At 36.0% G+C, this 21330-nt stretch overlaps 1 protein-coding gene across 4 annotated transcripts in view; it reads left to right on the top strand.

The window, feature by feature from the left end:
* The window catches only part of USP33 (ubiquitin specific peptidase 33), a 38436-nt gene extending 19300 nt beyond the window's left edge, over positions 1-19136 (top strand). For 2 of the 4 annotated variants that reach the window (XM_033067339.2, XM_033067340.2), the window contains 15 exons: positions 1371-1791; positions 2187-2327; positions 3797-3909; positions 5211-5383; positions 5486-5589; positions 6165-6198; positions 6967-7012; positions 7662-7842; positions 9072-9198; positions 10510-10679; positions 12024-12105; positions 13391-13499; positions 15100-15202; positions 15912-15980; positions 17943-19136. In XM_033067339.2, the coding sequence (XP_032923230.1) occupies positions 1371-1791; positions 2187-2327; positions 3797-3909; positions 5211-5383; positions 5486-5589; positions 6165-6198; positions 6967-7012; positions 7662-7842; positions 9072-9198; positions 10510-10679; positions 12024-12105; positions 13391-13499; positions 15100-15202; positions 15912-15980; positions 17943-18100 (2031 nt within the window). In that variant the 3' untranslated portion in view covers positions 18101-19136. The remainder of the gene's footprint in view (positions 1-1370; positions 1792-2186; positions 2328-3796; positions 3910-5210; positions 5384-5485; positions 5590-6164; positions 6199-6966; positions 7013-7661; positions 7843-9071; positions 9199-10509; positions 10680-12023; positions 12106-13390; positions 13500-15099; positions 15203-15911; positions 15981-17942) is intronic. The other 2 variants (XM_033067342.2, XM_033067341.2) reach the window with 2 other exon arrangements.
* The last annotated feature ends 2194 nt before the right edge of the window (positions 19137-21330 follow it).

Here is a 21330-nt window from a genome sequence, read left to right as displayed (position 1 = left end):
TTGTGGAGTGAAGGATTAGGATTGATGTACCTGTAAAGTCAGTATTTAAATAATCTTAATGTTCTGTAATCTGCTCATGATTTCTATAAAGTGTCACCTGAATTTCTAAAAAAGTAGAAATTCAGCCTTGATAATCAAAAAAAACTGTATGGAAACTTGATTCTTGCCACTTTGAGCACTGATGAAAACATCTTTTTTCATGCAGAGCAACATTTAATGAGAACCTTTTTAGGTTTGGCCTGTATCATAGTTCAGTTGTATGTTCAGCAGGTTTCATGGCAACAATTAAAACACAGCAGGGCTTTCATAACCAACACTCTCCTAGTGCCCAGCCTTGCAAGTTGGGCAACCATGCCCAATCTTCAGGGAGAAAATTACATTGATCAGTGAAGAATGTTTATCTCTTCATCCATGTCTTGATGTTCTTGTTAATTTTGGTTTTTTGTGAAAGGATTGCATACTGAGCATACTCAGGCATACTGAGGTTGTTCATTACCCAAATCCAAACTCAGTTCTGTAAGTTGCAAATTTTAAGAAAATAAATGTTTTGTAGTCAGCAGTTTTGAGCTTAATAAGTAATTGCTATGATGGATGGGAATGTTGAGCAGCAAAAATTACTATTGTGAACAACCAGCATACAAAAAGGAAAACAAAAGAAATTAAAAGCAGTAGTAGTTGCCAACAAGAGGCTTTTGTTTTCTCGCATGCCTGCTTTATTGGATACTTTCTATTGCTAAGGATCTGGCAGCTGTGCTGATTGGTGAAATTTGGTGGCTTTTAGGTTCCCAGACACAGATTAGACTTGTAGTAATACTTTACCGCTCTTTGTGGGAACACATTTGGGAAATCTTGTTGAGGCTTTAGAAGAAGAATTGTAATACTGTTGGTGGTGTGATGCATTGGAAAGACAGGCTAAGTAACATCGCAGTATTTTTTAATAAAGTACTTCATACCCAGTGAAAGCAATGCTCTGGTTGATTTTTTGGGTAAGGTTTATAAAAACTGTCTCTAAAATGTTCCATTGCAAGCAGAGCTGGGGTTTGACCTCACTGCTGGTACTTACTTGAGTTATGTTTATCATTCCAGTAAACTGTGGCTGCATTTTTGCTGGTGTTGTTAAAGTAATTTATTGTGGGAACTGGAGTATTTTGGAGGAAACTTGTATGGTGAGATTACTTGTGATGTACAGGAAATGTATGCAGGAAACTTACATGGTCTGGATATGAAAATTGTTTTGAGCTCTAGACCTGGCACAGAGTAACTATTCTTCTTTAACAACCAACTTTCATTTTAGTCATCTGTATCTTTTCTGATATGAATATCTTCCAGATAAAATAGAGCAATATGGTAACATTTGTTTAAAATTCTAGGATGCACAAGAATTTTTGCGTTGTCTAATGGATTTGCTTCATGAGGAGCTTAAAGAACCTGTTGTAGAACTGGAAGATGCCCAGCCTATGAGTGTTGAAGAGAGTATGGAGGAAGACAAAAGCCAGTCAGACTTAAGCTTTCAGCCCTGTGAATCCTGTGGTAACTGTGATAAAACAGAGAATGATACAATTTTCAAACCTGTGTTAGAGGATCCTGCAGAAACAACCATGTTAATTCAGGATGATGATAACAACTCAGTCACATCCAAAGACTGGCAGAAAGAAAAAATATCCAGCAACAAACTTAAGCGAGCAAATTCTATGGATGACTTGGAAAAAGATACAAACACTGCTTCAGAGACCACTGAATTTTTAAATAACCAAGGAACTGTCAAAGTACAGATACACAGCAGATTCTCAGGTAATGCATTGCTAAAGTGCAATTGAAATAGTCAAAATCTTATCCAAAATCTGTGGGAGCGGGAGTGAGCTGTAGAATATAGTAGAGGTGTAGGTCAAATAGGGTAGGTGGTTTTACTTGTAAACCATGTCCCTACTTAGTTAATTTTTTCAGTTTAGGTGTTCTGAATTAAATTTTAATTCCCTTGACAAATTAAATATTTGTACTGGGTAAGGTTTCAGATAACCAGAAGAGTGGGTTTTTTGTTTTGTTCTTAACTTAAAAGGAACTGCAATGGTGCTACATTCCTAAATGTCCAGTGGTCTGGCAGTGTGGTTAAGTAAGTTACATGACCATTGTGTCTGTTCATTCTGCAGTAATTTTTTTCACTGAATTTGTGCAAATCTCAATTTCAGAATACATCAATGATGTTCACATGAATGACGTCTCTGCAGCCCAAACACCATCATCAATGGAAGGGATGAACACACGCTTATCAAACAGCCCTCCAAAATCATTCCCATCATGCTCTTCACTGGCACAAGTCCACAAAAAAGGTAGAGGCTCTTTATTTTCTCTTTCCTGGCACTGAATTACTCCATATTACTGTTTTCATTGTGTTTCTTATGTCTTGTTTAACAATGCAGTGTTATTCCTAAGGGGCTTTTAGCCCTCTTTCTGGTGAGGAGAGTGTTATGTAAGATAGATGTGCAAGATTATTCCCTGTATTTCTGTAATCTTCTGATTCTTTTGAAGCATGAATAGTATTGGCCTCTATTTTAGGAAGGCAGAATATTATTTTTAGACAATTTTCTCAATTGTACCGGTTTGGAGAGAAGAGAAAGCTGTGGAGAAGTTAGTACCCCCAAGGGTAATGCTCTCCAGAGAATAAGCTCATTGGTTCTTCAGCAGAAGATCAGTAAATCACCATTTTAGTCAATTAAGGTTTAAGGAGCCATGTATAATTGCGCTGTAGATAGACCTGTAGATGCTGGCTGCTTCACAGTTGTAAACGTCCCTGCAGTGCTGAGTATCTTTTGGCGCAGTAGCACGATGCATTTATAAGCATCTGGAATATTTAGACTTTTACTGCCTTTACATGTAAGACAGTGCTGTTTTAGGGCACAAGGAACAATATATAATTTATTTTACCTGATTTGTCTAACAGTAAAATACTTTAAGCAAAATTTGTCTTTAAGAGCATGCTTTTAAGGCATTGCACCAAACCAAAACAGAGTACAACTCTAATATTGTGTTCCTGCTTCATTCAATAGCCTGTCCAGTAAGTTGTGAACATTCATGTTGTTTTTTTAATGCTTTAGCATTGGTGTTGCATGACAGTGATTTAATGGACTTAAATCATTGACCTCCTTGGTTCGTTTGTTCAGCAGCTTTGACACTGCATCTGTACTACTGTCTCCAGTTTTGGCTTCACCATTACAGGAGGGTTGTAGACAGCCTGAAGTGAGTCTGTCAGAAGAGGTACTCGGTCACTGGTGCTTGTCATGCCCAAGGACAGGTTGAGAGACCTGGGGTTTTTTGATAAGCTGCTAGAATCCAGTTGTACCTTTTGTCTACTTCCCAACCCTCTGTCATCAGTGTTGTGATACAGTAACCTTGTGTGTGAGCTTTTCAGCCCAGCGAGGTTGAAACTTCCCAGGAGATCTGATCAAATTAAGTGTCAAATAGAATGTTCCTTTTTATACCTTGAGGGATTCCTGCCAAGATAAACCATCATGTAGCAATAGGCTGTAGATTTCAAGATTGGCAGTTTGAGTTTTACTTACAGAGGCAAATGTTTCTGGTGGTTGTCCCCAGCTGCTTGAGGAGCCCACATGAATTGCCTGTACTGGCAGTAATGTGATCTTGTTATTCCTAAGAAATATTTAGTAAATGGAAAACAGGCTTGGCTCATAGTGTAACTCCAAACATATGATACTTCTAATTGTATTACACAGAGCTGAAGTGTAATCAGAATGCACTTTACTTTGCCTTACTGCAGCAATTTATTTTTTTCAATTTATAGTTTCAGCGGTGTCGTCACCAAAAAGGAAGAAGCGCAAGAAGTACAGGAGTGTTATCTCTGATATATTTGATGGGACTATAATAAGTTCAGTCCAGTGCTTGACTTGTGATCGGGTAAGAAGAGAAAGCTCTGGGCATTTATTATGTTCTGTTCTTACTGCTTTATGAGTACAGTAATTCTCTGGTAACTTTATATTCTTTTGTGGCAGATTTCCTTGGAAGATTGGGGTGTTTCACACTCATTCTCTCAAATCATAATAGTGGCTACTACCAGCACTTTGTGTTTAGAATAGCTTGTATTCATTGAGCTGAATATTTACTCAGAGCTGAAAAGTAACATTTTGAGAATTGTTTTGCAGCAGGGATGAAGTAAGAAGCTTGGTCTTCATCTTTGTTTAGGTCTCATTAGTTCTTTCTGAATATCCTAATGCATACATGCTACTGTCCTAAGTTCTGAAATACTTAATGTTTTAAAGTGATCTAATATATATACTGCTCTAACTGTCTTATCAGATAGATTGAGACTAACAATATTAAGGTCTTTAAAAAAATCCAAGTAAAGACACTAACTTTTGCAACTATATGAATCATTAGCTGCTTTCTGAAGTTGTCCTCTACTGCAAGAGATGCAACATAGGAAGGGTTGATTTTTTTTTTTTCTGTAATATTTGCTCAGAGAATTACTTGGATCACAGCACACATGATCATTAAAAAAAAAGTCAGTTATCTAAGTATCTATGTCTAGTGGACTGCTTTAGTTTCAAAGCAATAGTATCAAATATTGGATATCCAAATCTTTACATTGGGGACATCTTTCTCAACATAAGGCTTAAACCTAACCCTGGTGTATTTGCATGCCTTTAATACTTCTCTAGGTTCAGATCTAAGTATACAGAAACCTTGGAGTAATCTGGTGAACAAGTTCAAGAAACAAACAGGAATTTCTAAAATGTGTTTGATATTTGACTCTGTAACTACGTGATCACTAAATAAATTACAGGAGCAAGAAAATGGGTCTCCCTTGCAGCAAGTCCAGTTACATCAGGTCAAGATAATGTCAAAGTAAAATACTGTGGAACAATGGACTGAAGCTTTCTGAAACTATTTTGTGTAACAGAGCCTGAGGCAAAAATCATAGTGCTTTGTATGACTGGTATGAGGACAAATAATAATGACCTAAAAAAATGTTTCAGTGATGACAATGTGCAAGTTCATTCTAAAATGTCATTTTTTAGTTCCCCTTTTTTAGAAAATTAATTCTTATTAATCTACTTTTTTATAATTAATTTCCTACCTAATGATATTTTCAGTTATGCTGTGACTTGGTAGTTACTAGTGGACTTTACAGAATTCAGTTTAATTACTGTTTCTCTTCAAGCTTAACTCCATTGTGTTTCATTTATTTTCTTTCTTAGCTGTCTGTAACCCTGGAGACCTTTCAGGATCTGTCCTTGCCTATTCCAGGTAAGGAAGATCTTGCTAAACTCCATTCTGCAAGTCATCAGACATCTCTAGTCAAGGCAGGGTCATGTGGAGAAGCATATGCCCCCCAGGGATGGATAGCCTTTTTTATGGAATACTTCAAAAGGTAAATAATATTTACCTTGTTTGATTTAATTATCTATTTTGAAATTCTAGTTTCTGCTCTTCTGGCAGAACATTTGTTGGTTTTCTTTCTTTTCTGTCAATGATGTTTCAGGTTTGTTGTCTCATGTGTTCCTAGCTGGTTTTGGGGTCCAGTTGTAACCTTACAAGATTGTCTTGCTGCCTTTTTCGCCAGAGATGAGCTCAAGGGTAAGAGGTTAATTACCTGAACATGCTTCTTGGGTGTTTTTTTCCTCCTGTCACAATGGGATGATCTATATCTTCTTAGCTTAATGCAGTTAAGCAGAGGCCACCTGTTAGAGTGTAATACAGTCAATCCTTGTTCTTTTTGGATCATTCATTTCAGAAAGGTAAGCTTCTCATTCAACTGATTATATGAGAAAAATGCCCATGAAAGCTGCCTTAGAAATGTCAAGTCAGTCTGAATTTGGTTTAGTGAAATTGTATCAACTGAAGGCTCATAAAAATTTCAAACCCACTATATTAATATTCATTCTCGTAACCTCAATTTGGATACACTAAATTATTTCCCTTTTGAACTGTATAGCATTGTCTCTTTAGATTATACTCTGTTGCTTCATAGTTGAAGACATAAAACCTAAGAACCTTTCCTGCTATGTCAACTCTATTATGACTGTTAAATATTGAATGCAACCTAAAGATAAATTCCCTTGAAACTTCTTTCTTTCAAATGTACACACTTAAAGGATAACTGTTTGGATTTAGAGAATAATAGCCGGTTTTCTTCTCCCCGATGTTTGCAGGTGATAACATGTATAGCTGTGGAAGGTGTAAAAAGTAAGCTGGCTTTGTTTTACTTTGTCTTAATTTGAGGTTTTACTGTTTCTGTTAGTCAAGAGCATTTCTTTCTGCTGGGTATGTCCCAATACTGTTCATCTTTTGATTTGACCCTGTGTACTGACTGTCAGAAATTCAGTATTCCCAAGGTGCAGGGGTCAGGAAGCAGTGACTTACCCTACCACGTGTGCTTAATTCTTTCTCATGGCCTTGTAATTTAGATGTAAGTTGGTTTTGTTTGACAAAATAAATGTTTACCTTCTCTAATACTAGCAGCTTTCCCCTGATATGCAGTAGGTCACTAAGGTGTGTCAAATAAATAAACTTTGGCTTTAAATACTAAAGAACCAAGAAACAGAAGTGGTCTGAATACTGCTTGAAGCCCTTTATGATACAAGAATGTTACTCCTCCTTGTATGCACTGTAGATAATTTCTTACAGGTAGACTTAGTTCATTTCTTTTTTGTCTTTTGCTGGCTAATCAGCTTTCATGAAGCATTAAGTTCTTCCCTCTATGTTAAGAGAAACTGTTAGCTAGTTGGGACTTGATTGTGATTGCTGTTTTGAATTTTTCAGCAGTACAGATTGTCTTGTCTTATGTCATTGTTTGTATCATTTTGGCTACTCCACGTCTAGTCTACATTCCAGAAATATTTTGGTTTTACTAATGCAATGTTCAGCTTAGGCTTTTGCTGATCTAGTGCAATAAAGTAAAACCTTTTTGGAATTAATTATTTGTTGTTTTGGTTTGGTTTCTCCTTTGCTTAGGTTAAGAAATGGAGTGAAATTCTGCAAAGTACAAAAATTTCCTGAGGTACTGTTAAAATATTCACTTTAAAGCACTTTTTCTGCGTGATTAGGAATGTAGTAAGACTAATGAGTTGCATGCAGTAAATTGTGTTCATAATGTTGTGTGATGAAAGTCTATCTTCATATTGGCATTTGTTTAAGAATGTGAGCAACATGGTTGTGCACCCTGTAAGAAAATGAATGTTGTACATGACAAGTACAGGAATGGCATTTCCCTATGTTACTGCTGTTGGTCTGCAGACAGTAACAACATTTCTATTCTGTGTTGTTATATATACTACTGTTTAAACTGTAGGTTATAGAATTAAACACCACAGCCAGACTGAGAAGCTTTTCTCTGACTTTACATTTAGAAAGTAATCTGGTCTTACATTTCAAAGCTTGAGTTGATCAATTCAATAATCAGGATGAATTAATGTCCCTTATTACAGGATTGTGCAGTATGTGCATTGAGAAAGAGAAAAGGTACATTTTTCAGTGCTGCATCTATATTAGTAGCCACAGCTGATTAAAACACAGACCTTGCTTCAGGTCATAGGGAAAATTAATTCCTTTTGGGATTACAAAAGGAAAAAGATGGTGCACACAGTTTAGGTATTTAATATCAAATAGCATGTGTAGTTCTTGACTGGATCTGTCGATCCTTCTTACAGATTCTGTGCATTCATCTCAAAAGATTTAGACATGAACTCATGTTTTCCACAAAAATTGGGACCCATGTGTCCTTTCCCTTGGAAGGCCTTGACCTGCAGCCTTTCCTTGCGAAGGACAGTCCAGCTCAAATTGTGACTTACGATCTCCTGTCTGTCATCTGCCATCATGGAACTGCCAGCAGTGAGTATGAGCTTGATTGCTTTATCTTTGCAGTTGGTACATCAGCACTCCTCTTTAAGGATGATAACGATATACTGAAGGGTAAATAGATAATTAGAGTGTGGAAGATGAATGCTGTGATTTTTATCTTAACCCAAAAGTTGTAAGACTTGCTCTGAAAGAGTTGGCACATCTTTGAAATTACATGGCATACCTAAATAAAATGGAAGGTGGAAAAAAGGTCCAAGAATATCAAGTAAGAAAACTCTTGAACAACATAAATGTACAAATAACGTTGCCAGCAAATGAGCAGTTGATCAGCTGCTCTACACTACTGCTATTCGTGTTAATGCTTTGTATGCCTTAACTTTTGGAAACTGTTTACAAAGCACTACAAAGATGCTAGTCATTCTTTTAAAATATGTTGTCTTGGATGATCACTGCCATTTAACCCCAGAACAGGTGGTAACTGCTATTTGTGGGTAGTGATGAGTAGCTGAATAAACATCTTGTTGCTATATGCCGAGGTCATTTCTGCCTAGAAGATTTCACTATTTATAAGATTTGGCAAACAGGAGAAAAATTTTAAGCCAGAAACTTCATAAATTTTTGTGGAAGTTACCCCCTCATACTTCTCAAACTTAAAGTATCCATTGTTTGAATTTTTTTTCTTTTTTTTTTTTTTTTTACTGGATCATTTTTCAGTTTCCATTTAGTGCTTGCTAAGCAGTGCTTCATGTAATCAGTTTAGCAGATATTTGATTATTTACTTATTAGCAGTTAGATATGTATTTAAAAGTAGTAATAATTTAAAATGTATTATGAATAGTCTTTGAAAAGCATTTAGTTACGGTTGTGATATCATGTAGCTGTTCCATATCTATGCTACTTTCTGTTATAAAGCATACAAGATTTGAAAAGAGTTTGTTATGGGGATTGATGAGGATAAATTGTTCAGACATTCTTACTCTTAATGTCATGGTTCAAGACTGTATGAAACTACACACTGCTTGAAGAGTGCAGGAATGTGCTGAAAGTAGTGCTCAGCTCACCACTAGCTAATAGAAATTGAGAAAAAAAGCTGATGTTGCGTTTGACAGAAATTAATTTCAAAGTTATATCTGCTAATGATTCTGTTTCTCCCATTTAAGACTGTGGGGGTTTATTTGAGACTTAATTCTTTTTGATGTGTTAGAGTAAAATGGGCAGCTCTAGACACTCTTTGATAACTCTTGCTTCCTGCACCCTAGGTGGACATTATATAGCTTATTGTCGCAACAATTTAAATAATTTGTGGTATGAATTTGATGACCAGAGTGTCACAGAAGTATCAGAATCCACAGTGCAAAACGCAGAAGCTTATGTCCTCTTCTACAGGTAAGACATTTTAAGTACAATCATACCACGAATAAGTCATGTAAATACTTTTTTAAGCAGTTGGGCAGCTTTCAGAATTAGCTGCCCCATGAGAATTATAATGGAAGAATTTGACCAACAAGAGAAGCCTGTGCTGGAGAAGAACTTAATCCTTCAATTGTGTCCTTAATACTTGCTCTGTCAGAGCTTAAGTGTTTATGTTAAAATGAAAATGAAACCTGCATAGGAAGAGAACTTGAAGCATCAATGAAGAACTAGCCACCTTATATTCAATTAGAGAAAGGGAATTCTGCACACAGGGAGGTTTTGCACACAGAAGGTTTTTAACTGTTAGAGCTCTAACTGGAATTGTCCAAAGCCTGTCAGATGGTATGGAGGACATCAGAGGTTTTACTATGTTGTAATTTCATCCATTGTATTATACATTTTATTATACATTTAATTTAATGCTATTTATAGGCTATTCTCTTCCTGAGAATTGAAAGGTGAGAAGTCAAATTATTATCATCTTCAATCTAGGGAACTTTTGTATTTGAGATCATAGAAGCAACTCAATGCTCAGATTTTAAGTTTCTGGTACCAAGATCAAATTTCCACTAAAAGTTGGCTGCAAAATACATTGTGTCAGAGTTGCAGAAAAAAGAGATGTATTCTGAGAATGTTTTTAACTTTCATTAGGAGCATTCTCACATGCCACTGTTGGAGCTGAGCCCATGAGTCGTACTTAGTAGGCCTTTTAAAAGGAATTTGGAAGATATGCTCTATTGCTAAGAAAGAACACTTTATCTTTGATTGTAGGTTAACATATTCACATAAATAATAAAAGAATAGCATTAATAAAATATGGCTTTAAAAAAGAATATATCCACAAAAGTCTGTTATTGGCTTGGAGAGAGAGATTCTATTCTATCTAAAACGGGAGAGCAGAGTTACTTCCAGTTTACAGTGCGAAAAGTAGGAGGATGCAGGAGGAGTAGGGGAATTACCTGATCTGCTTACTGTGTAACCCTGCTTGTGAAGGTAAAGAAGGAACACCTGGCCAAGGAGTGCAGCTTGCAAAGCTTTATCTCAAGTGCTGCAGAGAGGAAATGAGCAAATGGGCACAGCCCTTGGGTGCTGCACCAGCTCTGCAGCACAGTTGGCTTCTGTCTTGCAGCCCAACTGTTTGCTTTCTTAGGCTGTGTAAACTGGAAAGTACAGACAAGGCCCAGGTAATTTACTTGAAGGCAGAGTTTTCTTTTCACAAAGTTAAGTTATCTGCACTGTACACAAAGATCTGTATTTGTTTAATGATTTCTGTTTCTGTAATAGAAAGAGCAGTGAAGAAGCACAGAGAGAGAGACGGAGAATATCAGGGCTACTGAATATGATGGAACCAAGTCTGCTGCAGTTCTATGTTTCCAGGCAGTGGTTAAATAAATTCAAGACTTTTGCAGAGCCAGGACCAATTTCAAATAATGACTTTCTCTGTGTGCATGGAGGTGAGACTGTAACTGTGAATCATTTAAAAATAATTTATCAACTTCTAGCTATAACAGTGGTGTATACATGTTTTAATTAAAGGAATTTGACTATACTAAGTTCATATAATAACTTCTTTGGTAAGTAACTTCTAAGTAAATTGTTTCTTATTTTATTAGCTGACTAATTAGAAATGACACTGTGTGAAGTTATCCTATTTTTATTTATAAACTAACTTGATTCTTAAAGAGGAACAGTTCCTCTTACCTGCTTGCTTCTTAAGCATGTATTATTCACATTTTAAAAAATCCTGTCGCTGTATCATTATCCTTAATACTTTTGTCTGCAGATTGAAATGTTTTTCTCTGCTTGGGGCTATAAGCAGTGCAAAGCTGCTTTGAAAGAAACTGATCTGATGCAGAGTATCCACTGCATAGCAATGTGAAAATCAAGTAGTAATACTGTGTATTTTGTATAGGAGCATAAAAATTTTACCTTGTGCTATATGTTAAAAAAATAACAGCATTACAGTAAGCAGAACACATTTGGGGAAATACCTATATTTGAGTGCTAACATTCCAAGAAATCATTACTATGTAGTACCTATTTTCTAATAAAAAATACAATCCTGTTAGATTGGAAGAAGGATGTGCTGCCCCTGTTGCTCAACCAAAATTTTAAAACGGGATGATTGTCCCTGTAGCCATCTGCAAAGTGCCTGTGAGCCCTTTGGCTTTCCCTCTGCAGGGCTGCAGCAGATAACTCTCAGTGTACGAGTGCCCAAGTACTTGGGTTTTCCCTGTTTCCAAGAATTCCTGCATAGTCCACTGTTTTTGCTGTGTGCTTCAACTCAACACTGCAAATTCTGCAAGGCCTTCCATTTCTGCCTTCTAAGGAAGGCAGAAGAGAAATTTACTCTGCTTTCAATTATTCATGTTGTTTGAAGTAATTCCAAAAGGTCTGCAGCAAATAGGTGGATTTTGAATAGACAGTTTGTTGGTGTTTACATGCATAATCAAAATATTTAATCATCCTGACATTTTAGCTGTGTACCTAAAGAAGCTTTTTGAAATCATTATGTAAAATGGATTTTAGACCTTTAATGTTAGCCACTCATATAGTTAGTTTGCTTCTGCTTTACGTAAGCTTTTCAGCCTCACAGAAGACTAAATTCAGAGTGGTGTCTCTAAATACTGTGATGGATTATACTAGGTAAAATTTATTTCATGTAATTTCTCTGAATTCATTGAAAGGTTATATTTCTTATTTATTTGGGACTTCTGACATGGTCTCCTCCCCTCACTGAAATCCACAAGTGTTTTTTCATTGTTTGGGGGTTTTGTTTGTTTTTGTTTCTTCTGCAGGTGTTCCTCCACACAAAGCTAACTTCATAGAGGACCTTGTTGTAATGCTACCTCAAAACATATGGGATAATCTGTATAGCAGGTAAGTTTTGAACTGTAATTGGAATAAATCCAGTGGTGCGGTTTGAGAGCCAAGCGGCAACATCAGACTTTAGAATTAGTGGCTCAGGAAAACGACAGCCCTCTGGGCACACAACTGAGTGAAGGGAATGCAAACAGCCAATTTGTATCATTTTCTTGTGCAAAGTAAACCACTGCATAGAGTAGTGTGTTACTGGAGTAGTACTTCAATATTAAACCAATAAACATGTATGGTATGTATGAAATAACACAAAGTAGGTCAGCAAAAGTACGCTTTGCAGAGGTTTTTTGAAAGAGCTCTCTGTATCAGCTTCCTGTTCTCTTGTTGGCTGGAGACAGCTTTTCTTTTATGTTGGCTTTGAATCCATAGCCTCAGCTGCCAGTACTGCTTCAAAATAGCTTATATCTGAGTGTTCTGTGTTACTGCCCCACACTTCAATGTCGGTCAGGTTTGAGTGCTTGCTTATAAAGGAGGAATTCTTACAGGCTATGCCTTATTCTGAACTTAAAAAAAAAAAACTGCAGAAGATGACTTTCAACACTGTATTGAACTTGCATTAAATATTTTTAGCTGTTAATTTCCTGCTACCTAAAAAATACACCTAAGGGTTTGGGAAGATTTTATAGTTCTTTTAAAGTTTTGGTGCACTCAAGTAAAAGATAAAAACAATCCTATTTATAGTTTATTTCCCTTTTCCTATATGCATTACATTTTTATTCCACTATCCATTTGCTGTATGCAAAAATATCCTTCTCAGGAGCAGTACTCCTGCAGACTTCCATGGATACAGTTTCTCACTAAGAAAACATGAGGGAAGGGTCAAGAATAACCAATTAAGAACAAAACAGTAAATTTAGAGGCTGGGATCAGGGAGGTAGCAAAGCTGATGAGTCTGTGGTGGGATGGAGGAACATGTTTAAGTCAGAACAGTCTGGAATTTCCATAGGCTGTTTCTTAGAGGCCTTTGGTAAAATCACACCTGGTGTCTATATAACAATACTTGCTCACTGATGTGTTCTAAGCATAGTAACTCCTTCTGAAGTCTTTGATGCAGCTGAGTTTGAGATGGTTTCTACTGGCATGAGGCAGTCAGAACTTGCAAGATGGTCTTAGGATGGAGAACAGAGTATTACTGGGAAAATGAACAATGGCTTTTTGGGATCACTGTGACTGGCATGTATCTGCCTTCTGTTCATACTGACATTTGCCACGTCTACAGGTGCATGATCTTTTTGCATATTTTCCACAAGGCTGATTGTTTGGGTTTTTTTCACTTTCACTGCAGATACGGAGGAGGACCAGCTGTTAACCATCTGTATGTTTGTCACACCTGCCAAATAGAGTCAGAAAGAATTGAAAAAAGAAGGAAAAATGAATTGGAAATGTTTATACGGGTAAAAAAGTAAACACTTATCCATTCTGCCACTGGCCAACACCTGACATTCATGACTAGACCCAAGGGATTACTAGAATTGCACAAGGGATTCCTGTAATAAATGGACTTTATTAAATATCTCTATACCTATATACCACCCCATCTCTCCTAATGGCAGTAGTAATGTTCTTGTGAAATCCCAGATAACTGCTTTTATGAATATGTACTTAGAGAAAATTTTTAATGTGTTTCTTAAATTGCTTTTTTATAGTATGGAGACAGCCACATGAGTGGTTGTTCTTTATACACTGCCAGTGGTCTGTTTTGAGCAGTCTGATAAGGTTTAAGTGCAATAATACTGTGCCAAGAAAAAATTAATGATAATCATTAGTTCTAATTTTAAAAAAAGTCATTAGAAACATAAAAAAGCATAAGTAATTGTGTGAAGTAAATATGCTAGTATTGTAATGAATCTGAAAAATTAATATCAAGGAGCTACTGTATTTTCCCTGGGTTAGAGGCTTATGTCTGAATGCTAAAATAACTAGTGGTAATGATTTTGTAGTTCTTAAACCAAAAATGTGTTTTCAAGTTTTCAGTGAAAATACATGCAGAGACATTGGAGTCCCATTTCTGCTATCTCAACTCATGAAAGGAAGAAAAACACAACTGTTTTTTCAGATCCATTTGTCCTTTAATTACACTTCAGAGATTGTCAGCTTTTCCAAGTTTTTTTAAATTTTTAGGATTACCAGTGGTAATCTCTGGATTACCACTGGTTGGTAATTATTGTTAATGACATTGAGTCAACCCCATTTACTTCAAGAGTCAGTGTCTTTCCATTAAAACAGTGATTATATGTGCACTGTTATGCAAGTATTGTTACTGGTTAGTACACAGAAAATTCTATTGTCCTCTACAAAGATGGCTTTAGGGAATGATTGCAACATTTAGTCTATGTGAAACCCTAAGAAGTTGTGTTGATGCTTTAGGTTTATGATTTCAAAGGGGAAGTGTAGCTGTGTTATTACAGAGCTAAAAAGATATTTTTTTAAAGGTTTAAGTGACTTTTTGCTTGTTTCTTCATAATGTAAAAAAGATACATAAGTCACGAAAAGTCCCAATGTCTTGGGAGTTCCTTGGAATTGTACTGCCATCTGCTCAAAATACTTGAGGAAAAAACAGAGATGAAAATACCATTCATCACATAAAGAATTTTACATAAAATTATGGAAAAAAATTTCAAAATGCTATTTTATTTTACAAAAAATAAGATCTCTGCTTTTTTTTGCTACTTGAAAGTTTAGCCTTCACAGTAATTATCTGTTAGTGTTTGATGTGTAAGCACTTTTGCTTAAGAAGAACTTGTTGCTGTCTTCAGGAAATATAAATTATTTCTCAACTAAATAGTAGGTCAGCTTTTAATATGAAGGCTACCACTGCATCAGGATCTCATCTTGGGTATTCACCAGGTGTTCACTGTTTTATGGTCATTAGTTCTTTGAAATGTTCTGTTACAGTGTAAAGTTATGGTGTTAATAATTACAGTGGTTCAAAGAATTCAGTAGTTTAAAGAAATAAAAGGGCAGAAAACCACAGATTTTTTTCTTTCCTTTTAGCTTAATAGAGCATTCCAAGAAGAAGAATCTCCATCAACATTTTACTGCATCAGCATGCACTGGTTCAGAGAATGGGAAGGATTTGTAAAGGGTAAAGACAGTGGTAAGTTGTGCTCCATTTTTTTGTTGTATTGTTTGTTTCTGCTTTGGTAAAAGACTGTAGGAAGGACAGATAGCAAAGACAACGAAAGCTCGTAAACATCTAAGATACAGGTTTTATATATTACAAATTAATCCAGGATACAGAATATAGTAAAATAATTCATAGCAGTGGGATAATGGGATAGTGTTGGAAAGAATGTTGCTTGTTTGCAGGATGTTTGCTGTTACCAGCAGCAGGAAAATCTAATGTAAGTAAAAGAGGGGATAGATTTTGTTGTGCAAACTAGATAGATGATGCTGCAGCTTCTGGAGGAAAGGTGGCCTCATCACATCTAAACTCAGCTCAGTAACAACTGTACTAATGTCAGTTTAGCTGACTTCAGATGCCTCTAAAGTTTTAAAATGGAAACTGATAAAATGTTCTACAATCTTGTCAGAGTCTGCTCTAGGACAACTTTGGTAAGGGTAAGAATTAGGATTAATTTGTGTTTTATGTTGCTTTAAGACTTAAATGTAATCATGAATGCTTTGGCAAACTTGTTGTTAATTAAAAATGCGATTGGCTTTTAACAGCTTAGAATGTACTGTTAAGCAGTACAAGAACAAGCAGTAAACAAAGGAGCTGTTTTTCCTTCCCTTTGGAAATAGAACCTCTAACCTGCTGTTTGTTTTCAGCTCTCCCAATTTTAATAATTTTTCTGTTGCACTAGATCCTCCTGGCCCCATTGATAATGCTAAGATTGCAGTAACAAAATGTGGCAATGCTGTGCTAAAACAAGGTAGGTGTCCAATATTGCTGCAGCTTTGTGCCCCTTATGCATTTGATGAAGTTTGAAAAATTTATTATTTTTATTTATTTATTGTTGCCATTAAATGAATGGCAGTTTCTAATGAATCTGTGTTGTGCCTATTTTTGGGGAATCATTTTATTCTAAAAATGAATAATTAGTATCTGTAATAGACTAATCCAAGTGCAATTGAGCAGCGTGTAGGAGGTGCAGACTAACTTGAAAATGGTGAAAGTGTGCTTTGGCTTTGTACCACTTGATCTCAGCTCAGCCTAGAGGATGAATTTGTATCAGTAAGATTAACATTTATTTAACTGGATTTTTTTCCAATTTTGCTTAATGCCTCAGCATACCCTGGATGTACCAATAAACCTACCATAAACCTCACCAATTCTAGAATGCCTAGAGTTAAAAACGATTAGTTTTGGCACTCATTAGTTTTTTAGTGGGTTTTCATGATTTAAGTGCTGATGATAGAATTCAAGTGTAAAGCCTGATAAAAAAATTAAGAAGCAGTAATTTATAGCAAATTCGCCAGTTGTTGGTTTACTTTCAGCCACATTGGTACAAATTAGAGCTTGGGTAGAAATGAAGATGAATAGGATGTGAAAAATTTGTCTTGTAAGTTTTAAGAGGTGGGGATGCCACTGAATAGGGTCCAGTACTGCTTATTTCTGTGATTCAGTGGTCCTGAATTCACTGTGCCTGTTCAGTTTACCCTGACTGGCTGCAGTCTGGATAAGGGAGTGAAGATCTGCTCCTGTGCCTGCAGAGATGGAGTTGTTTCTTGAGAGCCTAAATGTAAAAGAGTAAAACTGAGGCATAACATCATTAGTACTGGCATGGGATCTGTGGGATGTCTTCCAGATGAAGCTTTCCATAGTTGAGTTACTGTAGATAAACAAACATGCAGCTCTTTGTACCCTTCCCCTTTAGAAACTCCTAATAGGTAAAGTACAACAGTAGGCATCACTGCAGCAGGTGACAAGGACAGAAAAGTACAGGAAGGTTGGGGGAGAAGTCCCCTGCTTTTAGTGCTGACCTCATCTTTTTTTAAGTATGAGGGTGCTGAAACAAGGCTGAGCAAGACAAATTAATAATGTCTAATGAGGATATCAGAGGAAACTTGCTGTCAGGCAGGGCTTTGATTTGCTAAAAGGAGAGGTTTATTCTGGTAGAATGGAAATGTGACCTCTCTGTGTGGGTTAAAGTAAGGAAATCACTCAGGATCAGACAGGATCCTTGTATTGAAACCTAGAGGGGAGATGTGCTGATGCATCTTGTCTTTGCCACTGTAAAAAGTTGTGGAAAATCAGAAATACTTGTTGGATGCTGACTTGACACAGGAGACAGACCTCTAGCCGGAGCAATGGAATCATAGGCAAAGACTAATCAGTGAATGAAATCAGGCTGACCCATCAGTGCTACAGGAGCATTGCTGGAGCTGCTGTTATCCTAATAATAGTCCTTTGTCTCTGGGAACTTCACTGTGCTTCTCATACTTTTATTCTTTACTATCAATAATAATTTCTCTGATGAAACAAGAATTTTGAGTCCTTGAACTTTACTGTGTAATTGATGTGACTGCATGTCCTTATAATAATATGAATCATTGTTTCCTGACTACCAAGAGCTCCTGGCTGTCAGCTTGATTGGTAGATATTAGATAATATGTTTATCATAGAATTTTCATGTGTTTTCTGCAAGTACCGCATAATTTAGAGCAGGTAGTTGTAAGAATCAAGGAGTATGAAATTAACACAAAATGGGTAATTGAGTTTGGCAGCTGGTGCATGTTAAAGCAAAAATGAAGGTTATGATGTTAAATTTGGGTCTGAATTCTTACAATTCTAAATTTTAATCTGGATTTTTTTTTTCCTTTTTGTACCTCTTTTGGACTTAAATCATTAAAGAATTATTCTAAAGAATAATTAAATTTTAATTTTTTTCCAGGTGCAGATTCTGGACAAATATCAGAAGAAACATGGAATTTTCTTCAGTCAATCTATGGTGGAGGTCCAGAGATTATACTCAGACCACCTGTTCCTCCAGTAGAACCTGATATATTGCAAACAGAAGAGAAGATTGAATTAGAAACTCATGGTCTGTAGCTTTTGAGAAAAAGATGAGCTTGTAAGGAATCCAGCTTCCTTACAAAATGCCCAAAACACATTCCTAAAAGTTTTATTCTCTTATGTCTGTTGGAGGCACAGCTCACTGGGCATTACATTAACTACAGAATAGTAAGTTGAAATACGTGTTGCGATTTGTTTAAATAGCGGCTGTTTCTCTGTTTTGGAAGGCATGTGGTTTGTACATTTTGGAATGTTTGGTCAATGGGAAAAGTGTAATTTCTGAATTTTTTGCTAAAAGTCAAAATCCTATTATATCCTTAGACTTGAAAAACAGGGACAAATTTTAGAGATTTTCAGTAACTCTTCTGATTCCTGATTAGGCTTCTGATATCTACAAACTTTTGCCTGTCTTAATTGTACAGTCTTGACAAGCCTAGGTATGTGAGGAGTGTGTGTTAAAAGGACTGTAATCAAAGATAAAGGATTTTCATTTCCTAAATGCTCAGGAAAAAAATTGTCTCTTACTTTGCACTGTAAGTAAATGAAATGGGTAGTATATAACATCCAAATACTTATTGTATTTGAGCGGCTCAAACATTAGGGTAGACTGAATAATGTTTTAGTCAGCAAATGTCATAACTTATTACTACTAAATTTTACATCTTATTATAGTCTTCTGTAACTCTATAAACCTGGCTAGTGTCTTTAATAGTATATGTGGCAAAAAGATTTAGTCTTCTCTAGGGTAACATTTGAGAGCATGAAGTGTGAAATGTAAAATTATTATGGACATGAGTGATATAAATTTCAGAAAATTAAATTGTCTGGTCTCTTGAATTACACTCATAAGCATTTATATTTGAAGGATTTTATTGTGTTGTTAAAAATTTTCATTGGCATGATGACCTTTAATGTCAGAAGCTGGATAAAATGTATATATTGCAAAACTTTATTGAATTATTCATATTGGAATGCAGAATGACACTTGCTCATGTTTTTGCCTGATATTGTTACCAAATAAGCAGCATTATTCAAGACTGGATAAATAAAAAAACCAAAATTAACTGTGGAATAGGTGGGGGGAGCTTTTCTAAATGTTTTTCATTTATTATATGAATAATATATAATTAATGCTATATAAATAATGCTGTGGTACTGCTCTCACACCCATACAATCATATTTTTGACCATTTTAAGTTTAGACAATGATGTTGACAGTTCTAACTCCAAAGTAAGAAAATGCTGACATAAAATTCCTCTGAATAACTTTATATGTAGTTTAAAAACATACTGGTTTGTAGGCTGCCATGCTATTCTAGTTAAAAAGCCATCTATAACAGCCCTAGAGAAAATGTCCTCTAACCTTAAGTATTTGTTAATGTGATTTTACGTTAGTAGTTAAAGCAACTTGGAGTTAACATCACATTACCACTGTAATGCATCAAATGCTTACTACTGACTTGTCTTAGTGACTAAGGTAAAGTTAACTTGCTTATGAACAGTCATTAGTAACTTGCTGACGTTGGCCTGTGAAATATTGGCTGATTGAAAGTCTATTTAAAGTATTTTCTTCTTTTTTTTTCCTGCTAAAATTTTCTAGGTTTCTTTGATTTAAGGTTCTTTAACATACTAAAGCTAAAGAACAATGAATAGAATAATTTTTCCTATGTATTCTAAATTGGAAACTTAGGAAAGTATTTCCTTGGTTAAAGCACAGTACAGTGATCAAGTTTATAAATTTATTCAATGTTTTCATTAATAGTCTGGATGGTAGAACAGACTGGCCCTGTAAAATTTGCAGGAGAAAAATGTTTTGAGTGTTAGGGACATCAGCTTTTCAAGGAATGAAGCAGTTCTATGCTGAGTATTCTGGGTATTACAGCAGATCAGACTAAGAGTTAAAACCCAGTGATACTAAAACAAAACCTGTTCTGGGTAATAGTAACAAAAGCATCAGATGTGAGGCACAGGAGGTAATTATTCTGCTCTACTTGGTGCTGTGCTTGTTATGAGATCTCATCTGTACCGTTCCCAATTTTGAATGCTATATGATGATAAATACAAGTTGAAGTTATTTTAGGGAAAAGCAACAAGACTCAACAGTGTTGAAAAAGAAGTAGTTTTCTCCCTTTAATGAATGCTGAAAATGCAAGTCTTCCAATGTGTAAATAATTGCTGGATAATATTGAACAATTTTTTTCTGAAATAAGCAAAGATATTTGCCTCAGCTTTAGCAGTTGGGACTTGTGCTGGCTTTAGGAAGCTTATTTCAAAAATCTGGAAACTTCCTAGTCAGTCTTTTTCTACTGGATGTCTGGGAATCCATAGTCAAACATAATCTGTGATGCACACAGATCAGTAAGGAGACACTTTATGCCAGCAGAGTTTGTGAAATGCCTTTGTCACTCTGGAAAAAGGCATCTTTGCACTGGAACTTTTCATACTTAGAAAAAACCAAACCCCTGAGCTTGCAGAGATAAATAGATGTGTTTTAAGACCGTTCCAAAGGGATTACTGTCTTGCTTTTAGCCCTTGGAGAGCTCTACAAGGGATATTATGTCTCAGAAATGGAAGTCTTTTAAAGGAAGGTAGTGTGGGAGAACTCTGGATGGATAGCTTGTGTATGCTGGAGGGAAGGCAATAATTCAGAGAATAGGTAAAGGAGAGGCCTTTACCGAGAAAAGCTGTTATGATTTGTAGCAAAGAAAGAATGCATCTCAGGAAGGACCTGTGGAAATTATTTTTTTTCCATAAGCCTTTCACCAGACTATTTGGATTCTTTGTTCATTTGTTTCCAGTTGAGAAAACACAGCAATGTGTTTGGGTGCCAGAGAAACTGTCACTTCAAGAAGGAAAAAATCCAGTGGACTTCTTGTTGTAGGCCTGGAGATCTAGATATGAGCTGTTAAAAGCCTGCATTTCAGTCTGGTGACTTTAATCCTCTCTTTGGGGAAAACTCTATGGTGGGTGTCAGGGACTTAGCAGCTCAAAGCTTGATTTCTCTAAATTTCTGAAGGTTTTTTGGAAGCAATGAAGCTAATTGCTCATCTGAACACCCATCTTCAAGGAGACTGCTTCATATATTGTGTATGTAGCTGAATAATATCACTGGAGGAAAAAAGAATAGCACAAGAGCTACTGAATTACTCAGTAGTAAAGGTTTTGTAATGTGTTTCAAAGGTGCGAGTTAAATAGTCTGCTACACAATGATTTAAAAACTGAGTCCAGAAAGCTGTTTCTGCAAATATCATACAAGTTGGTCCTGT

This window comes from Catharus ustulatus, chromosome 9 (assembly GCF_009819885.2).
Source record: "Catharus ustulatus isolate bCatUst1 chromosome 9, bCatUst1.pri.v2, whole genome shotgun sequence".
Classification (NCBI taxonomy): domain Eukaryota; kingdom Metazoa; phylum Chordata; class Aves; order Passeriformes; family Turdidae; genus Catharus; species Catharus ustulatus.
This window is presented reverse-complemented; position numbering and strand designations above follow the sequence as displayed.